Source organism: Scardinius erythrophthalmus (assembly GCF_964197995.2).
Source record: "Scardinius erythrophthalmus genome assembly, chromosome: 14".
Taxonomy (NCBI): Eukaryota; Metazoa; Chordata; class Actinopteri; order Cypriniformes; family Leuciscidae; genus Scardinius; species Scardinius erythrophthalmus.
Genome location: NC_138234.1, coordinates 31,598,648 through 31,613,418, shown reverse-complemented (window position 1 = coordinate 31,613,418; position 14,771 = coordinate 31,598,648). Strand labels below are relative to the sequence as shown.

Here is a 14,771-nt window from a genome sequence, read left to right as displayed (position 1 = left end):
CAACAACCATGGCTTTGGAGATCAGCAACTCATTACAACTAAACCTTTCCTTTTCAAACACATTAGACCACTTTGTTCTTGTTTGCTTTCAATACTTAATTCTTTAATTAAACAGAAGTGAGATATAAATGAATAAAGTAATTTAATATGAAAAAGAGCATAATAACATAAACATTCACCTGTTACATCCCACTTCCTTTAATTTCAAGCTTTTTATTTTTTTACACAGTTCTACTTATCCACCAGATTTCATGAAATGTAAAATGGCTCTTTTGTTTATATCTGACCTGGGTGAAAATTAGCGTCTCAGAGCTGCGGCTGTCCAGACTGAGGACGAAACGGATGGATTGGAAAAGCTCCTGGATGCTGGCCCTAAATTGGTCCTCCTCCATCCCACAGGTGGCCCGGGAGTAGAGGATCCGTGACTGGACGATGAATTTAAACAGATACTCTAGAGCCTGAAGGAAGATTTACAGTTAATGTTTGTACAAGCTAAAGTGTCTGAGCTCCATGTTTATGCTATTAAATGTCTTTAAAACATTCCAATTACAATAAATAAGGACAATTAGTTTGCTTTTACCTTGAAGACAAAAAAAAAAAAACAACAACAACGACTGAACATTTTTTTTACGTCATGGGTTGGAAGTACTAAAGTAATTGGTATTTTGGGGAATTTATACTAAAGCTGATGAAACTAACTTGTACTTCACATTTCCACAAAAAAAAAAAACTGTTTACTCCTTACAATTTAATTTGTACTGAGCAGTTTTTGGCTCTTTTAAATATAATAACCATTGCTGAAGATAAAATAGTCTTTTTTTCTTCTTTTTTTTTTTTCAAACACATTGAAACTGTGAATGGGCCGCTTTTCACACTTTGTGCATCAAAATTACTTTAGAATTCTTTCATTGTCTTTCATCAGCCAGTTTTAAAAAGCTAAGAAAAAAGGTTTTTACTTCTAAATACTTGAATGTACAATAAAAGTGGAAACTTCTTTCTCTCAAGTATGTTTCCGGCTAGACACTTTTGAAATATTTGACGCAGCAGCCACACTTTAATTAAGTATAATTTCTCTGTACTTTTACAGTGCTTGACATTTAAATATGAGGTACTGTCAGTACCAAAATGAATCACCAATCAAACCAGCGAAGACATTAGATCTCAACAAAACCATACAGGGAGTGAATAAGAAATCTCAATACAATTTGCTTGAGCTAGCTATTTGTAAAGGTCCTTTGAGGAATGCCCTACAATTACTTATCATTTATTTATTCTAGTTCCTGAATCACTGCTTATTTGACTGAAGCCACCATTTGATTTTACATGGATTTTTTTCTCTTGCCTTCTGTTTATTTGGTTATACAGCACACTTACCCTCATGGCTTCCTGGATGTGATCTTGTCGTACAACTTCTGCTGACCGATCCATATACCACTTCAGACATCGAATCAACTCTCTGCATTTGAAATTAAACACCTAATGAAATCCCATTTATACTTATACATTACTAACACAAGTTTGCTTAAACTATATCTAAACATAAGTATCCAGCTAAAATTGATGAGCTCACTTGTAAGCCAGTGCTCCAGCAAAATGCTTCTGGATGTAGGTGTCCATCACAGGCCGGAAGTGATAAAACTTACTGTCCCGGAGCAGATTGATGATGAACACCTGGACAGAAATGTGTCATGGTTTAAATTCGAACAGAAATCCCAAATTAGAGAAGCTAAAGGTCCAAAGGACCACGATAGCATATTGCAAAATGAATATCAATGCAAAAAGAATGCAGCTTGCATAGGTTCTCTATTCTCCAAGAAGAAACATGACAGATGTATTCAGGCCAAGAGAGGCTAGAACATCTTGACTCTTTTTACAGGAGTACAAGAAGCTAAAGGGTCTCTGGAGACGCCACTATCAAACAGCTGTGAAGGCCTAATAATGCCTGGATCCGTGCCAGCTGAAATCTTCCATTTTTCATAACAGACACACACACACACACAGCATGGGCGCTCCTGAAAGAGATGAATCGTATGCATTTAAGGGTGTGCACACACACAAATACACGTTTGTACAGTAAACGGGGGTCTGAGCGCTTTTGATGAATGGAAATCGGACACGTTATTACAGCTGTGAATTATTAACGTTAGGCAAGCTGTGGCGCAGTCCTAAAAATGTCATTTATTTAAGCTTTCTAACCAGCGACTGAAACACAAGGGGTCCGTATTTGTCTGTGTTGTCATCCAGAATGGAGAACAGTGTGTCGAGGATGTCTTGAAGAAACTGGAGAAGAGAAACAGAAAATATGGGTGTAAATGCATTATGCAAGACATTCAAATCTGTCCTTTTTGATTATTATTAATTATTGAGACGGAGCTCTCACTTTGACTATTTCTTCCCCGCAGACGTGGCGCAATCGCCCCAAAATGTCCATCACACGGTCTGGATGTGCTTTCCACTTCAACAAAGCTAGTAGATCAACTTCAAAACACAATAAGAAAGTGTTATTCCTCTGATAAATAGATGCGGCAACTGAAAAATTAGTGTTAGTAAGTTACCATTCTGTGTTAGTTTGGTGGAAGAGAGTTGAGTGGATATCCAGAGGGTCTCCTTAGTGCTGCGCTGGAAGATGAGGCTGGACGGGATGTTCGGGCAGCCGTTGAAGTCGTCTTTACAACAGGGCAACCCCAGGTACAGCGCATGGTTACTGAAGGTGGTGTTTTCATCACACTGATTCAGATACAGAAAAGAGTTTTAAAAGTTAGACATCATATGAACATGATATGCCCGTACCAGGGTTATTGTAACTAAAAGTGTAAAAAACTGATTCGAGTCCACTTCAGACATTCTACAAACTATCTACTAACTTTGCAACTAACTCTCATTAGAGTATTAGTAGACTGTCTGCTTAATATCTGCTAAACCTTATTTTGATACTCCTCAACAGTAATTCAACTGACTATTGGTAACTTTGCAAGTACGTCAACTTATTCTACTAACCCTAACAGTCTACTAATACTCTAATGAGAGTTAGTTGACATGTACTGTAGTTGCAAATGAATGAGAGTTAGTTGACATGTAGTTGCAAAGTTACTTATAGTTAGTAGAATGTCTAAAGTGGACTATCGAAATAAAGTGCAACCTAAATGTTAATTGAAATCATATAAAATAGAAGTAAGCTTTTATTTCAGCTAGTTGCAAAGGCAACATTTCTCATTTTAAAATAGAAAAAGCTTACATTTTATGTATTGAACCCATAAAAAAAAACAATATAGACATTAAAAAAGTCAAAAAGTAATACAAATGACAAAAACACACAACATATGTGTTATTGATTGTGAGACTTTAACTGGTCTGATTGCTATTGATTACATATGACTTAACTTGCTAAAAAGCTGTAATGTTTTAAATCTTGGATAAAGTAAATATATAATCCATTAATGCTTTAATATTACATATTAATATATTATTTTAATATTATGTTTAACAACATGTTTAAACAGTAATTATAAAGTATCCAATAGATCTTGACACTGCATTCATTTTTTTTTTTTTTTTGCATTTATGACAAATACACAATGCATTTAAAGTAAAGGTGGAGACTGTCCTCACCTTGTAGACGTAAAGCTCATGGCTCTCATCTGACAGTGTGGTGCCGTCTTCTCTCATGAGAGGAGTGAACGCAAAGCCAAAAAGCTTCTTTTCTCCTTTGTCCTTTGCTGTGGAAACAATAAAATGGCAATATTGTCCAACGTTCTTAAGTTTTAAGTGCCAGTAATTTAAATTCAGTATAAAAAAACTTGAATTTTCAACAAGTTGAGTGTTGCATGCAGCATTAAAACCAACATGTTGAATAATGACTAACAATATATCTCATCCCTTTCAAAAATAACTATAGTTTTGGTAAGAAGTTCATACATAGGAACAATTTATATTGGTAATTAGTTGATTAATTTGAATAATTTGAGCATACGCCTTTAGATGTCAAGAGAAAAAGAAGTCAAATGTGTGCAAAATTATACTGGTAGAGTATAAATCCTTACTTGAACAGTGTCTAAACTCAAAGCGCAGATGGGACCCCCGGAATCGGTCGATGGGGATCGGCAGTTTGATGACCTCACTCCAGCGTGGACTGTTGTTGTGGTAGAGAACGAAAGAGCGGTACTCACTGATGCTGTGTTCTCCTGAGCCCAGACTAATGCACTCCTAATAAAAGATAGAAGAAATGGAAACAGTTTGCTTTTATCTGGCTTTATAGTGTGCATCAAAGAGTGCGACACGAAAAATGTATGATGGGCTTATGCAAAATACATCAGAAAATAACAAACTCATTTGCTCCTTTCAAACTGACTTCAAATTTGTTTGGACTAAATGATTCACCACATGAGCTACAGATCACTTCTTCAAAAGGGATAATTTGCCCAGAAATTTGATTTCCGTCATTAATTACTCCCTCATGTCGTTCCAACTGTGGAACGGTGGAATACAGAATGAGATTTTTAATTTTTTTCAATAATCATGCTGCAATTTCGTGTAAAAGAGCAACCAACACAATTCCTTAAAATGTCTCCTTTTATGGATTGGGATCACATGAGGGTGAGTAAATGATGACAGAACTTTCATTATCGGCAAACTATTGCTTTATTAAACTCCACATGACTTACTTTGAGGATTTCGCCGTCAGCATAGAGCACATACATGGTGACCTCAATGTTCTTCTGAACACTCTTGCCTCCTCTCTCGAAGTCTCCTCTCTCCAGCGTGAGGTAGAGGTCGTTGCGTATGTCACCTAAAGATCAACAAAAACAACATTGTTAGGTAATATGAATCTTTTTTCTTGGTGAAACATGCACTGCATTGAAGTTGTAATAAACGATAAAATAAACGATTTTTATTACCTATATTTTCGTTTTGGTGAATTATTGCGAGACAACCTCAACAAACATGTGGGGTTAAAAAAAGTAAAGACATCCTAGACACAAATTTGATGATACTGTACATTTTCAAGAAATTGTTAGAGATGCATAGTAATATGCAAGCTAATATACATGCTAATAAGCAACCAGATAAAAGCATAGTTCACCCAAAAATGAAAATTCTGTCATCATTTACTCACCCCTCAAGTTGTTCAGAACCTGTATACATTTATTTCTTCTGCTGAAAACAAAGGGAGATATTTTGAAGAATGTTTGAAACCAAAATTGTGGGGCACCATTGACTTCCATAGGATTTTTTCCCCTATACTATGGAAGTCAATAGTCCACTACAACTGTTTGGTTACCCATATTCTTCGAAATATCTTCTTTTGTGTTCAGCAGAACAAAGGAATTCAAATAGGTTTGGAACAACTTGAGGGAGAGTAAGTGATGACAGAATTTTCATTTCTGGGTGAACTATTGTCACGGTGTCAGGTTGTGTTCTCCAGGTGTCCACTAGATGTCCTCCTCCCTCACGGTGTCTGTCACATTTTGAACTACATTCCCCACGATCCTTGTCTCATCATTGCACTCAGCTGTCCCTTATCACTGATCATTGCACTCAGCCATTTCCCCATTATCATTGTCGATTCCCTGTGTATATAACCCTGTCTGTTTTAGTGTGTGTTACAGAGTCCTTGTATTTATAACGCCACTTCTGAGTTCTGTTCTTGTCCGTTTGTCTTGTGCCTGTTTATGTTTGATTGCTACTTTGGTTTTGACCCCTGCCTGGACTGGAGATTGATGTAATGGTTTTCCCTTATTAAACTTACTGCAATTGGATCTACTTTTCCTCTGTTCTTGTGTGGATCGTGACAACTATCCCTAAACGTGAGAATTGGTCCCCAAACTAAAGTGTTACCATATTTATAATTTTTTTTTTTTTTGGGGGGGGGGGGGGGTAATTTTTTTTTTTAAGGTAAAACTGCTCCTGTCACAAAAACGTTGTGATTATTTTTGTTCAAGTGAATTATCGGAAGAAAAAGTCAACACTCATGTGTCGCCACATGGGGTTCAAAAAAGTTCAGACATCATTGACAAAATCTGATGATGAATTTTCAAGAAATTGTAAATTTTTTTCTTCTTTAGTAATGTTTTGTGTTTGAATTGTAAAAGGCACTTTTTACAGAAAACCACTGTTGATCATGCTTGCAGATATTGGCCAGGAAACAGCATACACCAGTCCACTATAACATAAAAGTTGGATAGAAAAAAACTGTAAATAGTTTCTATATCTATGTGTTTTTGTTCAAGCTTAAAAGAAACTGTAATCTCAGATGGACCCAGCACACTTAATTTAGCTTCACTGTTAAACCCTTTTACAGACTGTAATAAAAGCTACTGCTACATAAAGGTCAAATCGTTTGTCCAACTAAACTCTAGGAGCAAAACCGGCTAGAAGAAATATAATCACACTTGAGTTCAACCTGTCTTTTACACCGTCGTTCCACATGTGACCTTGGCTTTCAGATGATTCTTTCATTATCAACCTCATTCAGTCCATGACACAGCAGCCCACATTCTCTCTGCAGAGCGGCAAGCATCTGAATCATAATACTCAAAATAAACATAGACTCTCTCTGGAATTGTGCTCGGCTCTTACCGTCTACTCAGGGGGGAGAAAGTTTTAGCTGTTAGTGAAAGAAGTTGTGGGTTTAATTTGATTTCTTCCAATTACAGCTGATGCAATAAAAGAGAATGCGTGCCTCTTCTGAAAGCTCCTAGAAACAATCCCTCCTGCTGACACCCACCCTGCAGCACATATACAGACAGTTATGAGTGTGGAGATGTATATTTCGGCATATACCTTAAAGAAAAGCTTCAATTTGCTCTGATGCACCATATATCTTTACTAAGGGGTGATATAGTCAAGGAGAACGATATAAAGCACCTTAAGCAATACAATTATTGCTCTATTTTGAGTGTAATGTGCATAATGAAAAATTTTTCTTGACTTTTACTCGCAAAACTCGTTCATTCTGAGCAACGAGGAGCAGCCGTGGACTTCAGATCAAATTCAAACACAGATCTCCATTTGTCAATTTTATATGCAGAATATAACAAACATCTACTTTTTTAAAAAAGCATGTTAAAAAAGATATAACTGAATTGTTTACTTTTACGATTTATAATCATATTTAAATTTCATTTGGAATAACGTGCACTGTTAAATCATGCATAATAAGACCAGAAACATTGATCAGTTTTAGTTTCTTTAGAATTTAGAAGAATTTTTTATTTAAATTTCACAGTTTTAAATTGTTGCTTCTTGTTTGTTTGTTTTATTAGACAATAAGTGTCTAGAAATTACATTTGACACAATTTTTTTAGTTTTTTGTAGAATATTTTATTTTAGATACAATTTTAATGTAGTCGTGGGTAGATCGGTCTTCTACTTATGATTAAATTGATTTTGAGGTATCTATACGTTCAGTACTAATGCTGTATCAAGAGTATAGAATATACTGATCAGTAAGCAAGTAAATATAAGCAATAAATATATTGAAGTAAAAACTATTAGAAAATAGTTGTATAGGATTAAAACTTTCTTATCGATCTTTGAACATTCTCGGAAGTCATTAGAAATTAAAAGTTTCAATTACGTTCTGTAAATATTGTTAGCAAATTATCCTCATAACTACTTAAAGGTATAGCGGAGGATTTTCTTTTTCCGGGTGGGTAGCTATTGGTCCACCTAAGTGTCAATCATTCTGGTGATATGTTTACGTAAGGCCGTCGTACGTGCTCGTCCCTTAGTTTTCGCTTTCTGCGCATGCGCACTTTCAGGTGTTTATGTGTGGTGGTGAGCTAGAGTTACGGTTTAAGCCATTCATTGAAGCTCGCCGTTTCACCGGGTCCTTTGAAAATGTCTGAGGGTCGCAAGAGAAAAAGTTTGTACGAACTGTATGAGAAGAAGAGAAAGGCCTCAGAAGAGAGAAACAAGATCAGAGTGTTTTTGGGAGATTGTTTCACACGATGGCGTGCGCTGAGAACACAGGTTGGGCTTCCCACTGATGCCTCAGTCGCGAAGTTTCTACTCGACAGGTAAAGTTTGGCATGCTATTTGGAGAAAAAGTGCAAATCTTCTTTTGGAAAGTAATCTTGTATGAGCGATGCCGACAGCAACTTGTAAACAGAGCGTGCACGAGGAGAACCTCGCACACGTTTAATAGGCGTTCCCTCTCGGGAGCAGGTAGAGTGTTGCGCATGTGCATTTTTTCAAGAAGTGGAGAGGGCGGTTCTTATCTAAAATTCGGAAAGATCCTCCGCTATACCTTTAATTTCTAATGTTTAAAATTAAATGATTGTGAAACTTGCAAACAATGATAAGGGTTATAATCACTAAATATCTTTTAAAATTGCAATAAGTAAATAAATAAAAAACAGTATTGGTATTGGTATCCATATTGACAACATTGGACTTGATGGTATTTGGCATCAGATCAAAAAGAAAATAACCTGGGGTATCATCAATTCCTAATATCCAATGTCCCACAACACAAATACCAGTGTTAGTGAATCTAACAAGACACAACTATAGAAAAGAAAGCAAATATGGCCACAGCTGCATTTAGAAACAGTGGATTGGATAGACAACATACTGTAAAAGCCTAAATAAAGCTTTGTGTGTTTGTCTGTTTGTCTGACAGAATCCTACAGTTTCACACCCCGATAAAAATGTTATCCGGCAGAGCAGGCTGACTCCCTGTGAGCACTGGTATTTCGTTGGATTGCGTTCCTTTATAGACAGTCTCTGTAATGGGTTACGGCTACGGCGTTAGACGCATCTCTCCACTGCTTCAGAGCTATTTTGCTGAATAAAATCCACATAAAGCTCTCTATTCAGGCACAAATTCCTTCCAAAAAGGAACAATCCTGGTGCATTCCCAGCTGGAAAGAGGGAAAACTGGCCTGACAGCAGTAGCTAGCGTATAGAAAAGGGAAAGCAGATGCTACGGTTTAGTATCTAGGTATTTGCATGTGCTCACATTCTGTTTTAAGGGGACGACAAAACACACGACTACGGGAACATCAGGAAAAGGGACTTTTTAAGTTGGCCTTTTTATGGCTAAAACAAAAATAAAATGGACGATGCAATCCAACCCATCACATCTCGCACTGAAAAGGAATGTATAAACAATTCTGGAGAGGTTTTGTTGAACAAACTCGTCTCCGGCTTATAGAAAATGTCTTGAGAATGAATCACTTTCAAAGCTTGCACACCTCGAGTGTCATTAATATTTCATAATGCTAACACTTCAATATTCCCTCTAATTGCTGCCTCCAAGACTTAATACCGTTTGACAGACAGACATTGTTTTTTGAACGCAACGGATCCCAATGCTGGGACCATTTTTTAGAAACCTGCCAAGTTTGAACTTTTAAAGGAATAAAGTCAATGCAGCAATCTGAAATAAGATTACATGGGTTTTTCCCAGACATTGTGGTTCAATAGCATCTAAGCCTTTTTTTCCCCCCAGAAAAATACGTAGCTCAGAAACCCAAGGAACCAAGGCTCTCAGAGGCCTATCGACTTATTGGCTTTTCAAAATGCTGAATTTAAAGAGCACAGCCTTGTCTGTGATTATAATTGAACTACCTCAGGTTGATCGATTCGTGGATGATAAACCAATCATTGGGCTCTTCAGAAGAAGGAGGAAACATTAACTCAGAGACAAATGAGAGGGCTCTACAAAAGAAGATGGAGGACCCATCAAGGACATCTGGGAGGACAAGACTGATGTGCGAAGTTATGGACGAAGAAAAGAGATATATTGGACATGGTTACGAGATTTTGACTGTTGGGGAACTCAGCCAGAGCTCCACTGGATTTTTAAAGAACACACAGTGACACGATTTTATTAAGAGACCAACTTAGAGAAGCCCCAAGGCTCCTTCTGAATCACAGGGAAGGGATTTCTTAACTCAACTTTGACGTGGCAAGAGTCCAGCTGGTTTTACAGGCCCTCTGAGGCTCGGAGCCTGTACAGTCTGTCAAAATGTGGGTCATATACATTTATATAAGCTTGATTCTATGCAGTTAAAAAGCAATGAGGCCGATTATGTGATGTTACGTGCGATTATTGGTCTTGCTAAAGGCCGTTTCACAAGACTCGCTTCAAAGCTTATGCATCGCTTTGACCTCCACAGGAAAAGCGTTGCAGATAGAGACACATGAGGGTGGTTTTATGATGTTACTAGGTCGTGAAAAAGCAAGAAGTGTACATAGAAAACAGAGAAAACTCTGAGTTTAGAGCTGAAAAAACTCTTAGGCCGTGTGTCCACCAAAGCGTTTTTAGCCAGTTGAAAACGCTAGGCGCTCTGCTGAAAACTAGCTAGCCTAGCATGAGAGCGTTTTGGCAGAGTTGCGTTTTTTAAGTTGAGACAGTTTGCTCGTTATGATACGTAATATCTGCGAAAGTGTTACTAGTATCTCATTTTACACATATTTTGTTTCTGTGTTGATTCTACAGGGTGGGCCATTTATATGGATACACCGTAATAACATGGGAATGGTTGGTGATATTAAAGTCCTGTTTGTGGCACATTAGTATATGTGAGGGGGCAAACTCCTCAAGATGGGTGGTGACCATGGTGGCCATTTAGAAGTCGGCCATCTTGGATACAACTTTTGTTTTTTCAATAGGAAGAGGGCCATGTGACACATCAAACATATTGGTAATGTCACAAGAAAAACAATGGTGTGCTTGGTTTCAACGTAACTTTATTCGTTCATGAGTTATTTACAAGTTTCTGACCACTTTTAAAATGTGTTCAATGTGCTGCCCATTGTGTTGAATTGTCAATGCAACCCTGTTCTCCCACTCTTCACACACTGATAGCAACACCGCAGGAGAAATGCCAGCACAGGCATCCAGTATCCGTAGTTTCAGGTGCTGCACATCTCGTATCATCACACCATAGACAATTGCCTTCAGATGACCCCAAAGATAAAAGTCTAAGGGGGTCAGATCGGGAGACTTTGGGGGCCATTCAGTGTGTGAAGAGTATTATACTAATGTGCCACAAACAGGACTTTAATATCACCAACCATTCCCATGTTATTACGGTGTATCCATATAAATGGCCCACCCTGTATATTAAAATGTCGATACAACGTAATGTATTTTCTCTGGCTCTTGTTTTAAATTATTTTTTTTTCCGTTATTATGCTTGTTGTTGTCATCTGTTGATGTTGTACAAGCAGAATGTGGCGGTTGGTCAGTGTGGTATTAGTCCCGCCCCTCCTCCACTGTGATTGGACGGTTGGGTAAAAAGTGACAGAGATGAGCGCTGTGTTTTACCCAAAGTTGAACATTCTTCAACTCTCAGCGACCCGTAAAAAACGCCGAGCGCTCAACATTTCAGCGTGAAAAAGACATTCAGTGCCTCGTTGCGCTCATGGCGTTTTAAAAATGCGGCGTTCCCATTGAAAACAACTGAAAAAACACGCCAGCCACGTGAAAAAACGCTTTGGTGGACACACGGCCTTAGTGATTCCTTTGACACAACAGAACAGTAGCATTTACCACTGCTCGCTAAATTTTCGCAGACAAAATCCAATCATTTCAATAGGGATCGCAACAAGTAGTTGGAATCACCAGGTTTACCAACAGAAAGCTGCGTGGTTTGAAAGTGACTTCTGTGTGAGCTGTGCTTCATAAATCGCTATACTATTGATAATTGAAAATGGACATTTTGACAATGGACAATGGACTTTCGTCGATAACAACGCAGTAGAAACCACCAACAACGCCCTAGCTATCGCAGTCATGTTCAGTTTGTCTTAGTTATCATGGACTTTTACTTTGTTTTCATTCATTCTCATGAGTTCCTTTGACTTTCCCACCACCATGTTACCATGGTCACCATCATTATGAATTTGTTTGGTTCAGCTGTGTTTTATTAATCATCTTGTTTGAGTTAAACTTGTGTAAACCTCCTTCTTCATCTTCATCTTCGTCTATTTACCTGCAACCACCCGTGACACTAGCATTGAGTTAACTCAATTATTTCAATTGAAAAGAGGGATGATATTGAAACTCTGGCTGATACAATAAGCCAATAATTAGTTTCATGCTATGGCCAATAACCGATAAAAGGTAAATATGTAAAAAAAAAAAGGGAAATAACCTATACAGTATATATAACTATCATTGTACTCACTCCGGTAATGTTTTCTTATTCTAACTTGTCGCAACCATCTACTTACTAAACTAAATACAAAGCTTTGGCATATATATTGGATTCATTCATTCCTGAACTAATCTTGAACTGCAACCATGACCTTCATGAGCCTCACCTGGCATGATGACATCGGGGAAGCCCAGTTTGCGTGTGATGGCCACGCCACGGTTGAAGATCATGGGGTTTTCCCTGCGCACCTGCTCCATCTCACCCCTCAACAGCTGCAGTGAGATGATTAGACCTACACAAACACAAGAGTTCAGGGGAAATGTAAGACGACTTCCTTTTGACGACCACTGTAATTATCCTCGTGATTATGTTAGTATTTGTGTAGTAAAATGGCCCCTTGTTTCAAAGAACCTACCAGAGAGATTGCGTCTCTTATGTTACCATTTTGTTGAAGTCTCTATGCCGACTGCCGGTGACTGCCACAATTCAATTCAATTCAATCAAGACATTGTTTTGGGTCTACAATGCCGCTAATGACCTGGCTCCCCGCTACCTTCAATCCTTCATTAAATCGTACACACCAGCCCGCCTGCCGCAATCAGTCATTCTGATTGCCTGGCTCCTGTCAGTTCCCAATTGGAAGGGTTTCTGTTCATCCAGGTCCAGAATTTTTTCTAGGCCTTCCCCTCCCTCGATGGTGGAATAAACTCTCAATTAGAGCTAGCTAACACACCGATTACCATTGAACGATACCTCAAGACACACCACTACGATACTTACTTCCCCAAGGACTTAGGCTACGTTCACACTAATCCAGATGCATTTGAAAACGAATCTTTTTCTCTCTGTTTTGGCCTTGCATCCACACTGAGATGCCGTTTTGTCTTGGGAAAATGGAACTCTCCCAAGTGGATACATTTGAAAACCCTGTTTTTGCATTTTGGTGTAGAATGTGAAAATAGAGGTATTAACTATGACACGTTTAGTCATGTGACGCATCTCGTACCAGTAGAAATCCATGTTCATATCGTTAGATTGTTGATACAGTACATTTACACTATGTTCAAATTGGCTCGCAATTGCTATCTTGTGGCAAAACAATGTGGATTTTTAAGCCGCAGATGACAAAACTGCAGTGCATGCTTATCATAAACAGAATGGTATCGTCCGCTGGTGTGAACGCTCATGAAGCTCATTTTAAGGGTTATTAGGGTCTAGTTATTCAAAATCATTTTGGACTCAGATGTTCTGTTTGTATGGGTTATTATTAGATTTTTTTGGCTTAAGCTTTGCATGTGACTTTAGTTAACTAGAATGGTAATGACTACTTTCACATTTTATTTTTTTGGGTCTGATAGCACATAAATGGAATTTAAAATCATACTGTGCTTTATTACAGTAGAATTATGGAGAATTAGGGGCCAGTTCCCACAGTGATTTCAGCGAATCATTAACTACAACAGTAAAGCAGGATAATAGACAGATTTTTTTGCAAGGACTGTTCAGTTTCAGTGATGATGACACTTAAATCAAGTGTACGACCGTTTTCGAAGTGCACTTACCGTAGTTAGTGCTGGGGGCGGTGTATTTGGTGCTGGACTTGCGGATAATGTTCTCATGAATCTGGTACCACTCGTTTTCATTATTACACCTGTGAAAGAGAGAAGACAGAGGACAATCCATTATATAGTGTAGCAAAAAAAAAAAAAAGAAAAAGTTGTTGTAGCCTATGGATGAATCAGGTGGATTCAGTGCATTCGTATTCGGTGATTCCCAGATGCTTTAAGTCACAAATGTAACTTGTCAGTATATGTAAACGCTTTACGTTAATGTGACGTTATTCCGAGGAGAAGAGGATATTCGCTGAGAAAAACATTGAGGGACTTTTTTTGTGGGACTCCATCTTTTGGATTGCGAAAATTTGCCAGAATGACACAATATGATCAGGAATGTGACAAACCTTTATGTATTTATTTACTTACTGTTCATTTTGTATTTATAGGTAATTATATATAATAAAATATTAGGTAGTTAAAAGGAAATTATTATAAAAATAAATATTTTAAAAAGGTTTGTCCCATGATTTTTTTTTTTTTTTGTCATGTATGTTAGAAAGATTATATTAGAATTATATATTAAATCTGATCATTAGTATATATTTTAAGATGATCACCTTATTTTTTATGAATTTGTCACTGGTGAAATAATAAAATAAAATAAAATGTTCATTTTGTATTTTTAGGTAATTAAATATAATAAAAATAGTTAATTATTAATATAAATAGTTTAAAAAGGTTTGTCACATGATTTTTTTTGTCATTGGTGTTAGAAAGATTATATTAGAATTTTATATAAATTCTGTTCATTAGTATATATTTTAAGATGATCACCTTATTTTTATTATAAAATAAAATAAAGTATTCACCATCAACTTAGTATGTAGTTTGTATCTGGAGCACTTGCGCTGCTTTTTGTTTTTTGCCTCTTCATGATGACTCGCTTAATCTAGTCCTACTTTGTAAGTCGCTTTGGATAAAAGCGTCTGCTAAATGACTAAATGTAAATGTAGTTTATGTTTTGTAAGTAAAAAAAAATCCGTAATTTTTGAGAATGACCCTGATGTTTTAGATTGTATCCAGTGTCTTTTTCTATAGAAAAGGA

At 37.2% G+C, this 14,771-nt stretch overlaps 1 protein-coding gene across 1 annotated transcript in view; it reads right to left on the bottom strand.

The window, feature by feature from the left end:
- dock3 (dedicator of cytokinesis 3) overlaps positions 1–14,771 on the bottom strand; it is a 188,994-nt gene that overhangs the window by 27,041 nt on the left and 147,182 nt on the right. The window contains exons 13-23 of the mRNA XM_081385563.1: positions 13,673–13,761; positions 12,277–12,402; positions 4,662–4,786; positions 4,041–4,203; positions 3,610–3,716; positions 2,556–2,727; positions 2,381–2,478; positions 2,197–2,280; positions 1,571–1,671; positions 1,375–1,456; positions 288–458 (exon numbers count right to left, since the gene is read on the bottom strand). Of these exons, the coding sequence (XP_081241689.1) occupies positions 288–458; positions 1,375–1,456; positions 1,571–1,671; positions 2,197–2,280; positions 2,381–2,478; positions 2,556–2,727; positions 3,610–3,716; positions 4,041–4,203; positions 4,662–4,786; positions 12,277–12,402; positions 13,673–13,761 (1,318 nt within the window). The remainder of the gene's footprint in view (positions 1–287; positions 459–1,374; positions 1,457–1,570; positions 1,672–2,196; positions 2,281–2,380; positions 2,479–2,555; positions 2,728–3,609; positions 3,717–4,040; positions 4,204–4,661; positions 4,787–12,276; positions 12,403–13,672; positions 13,762–14,771) is intronic.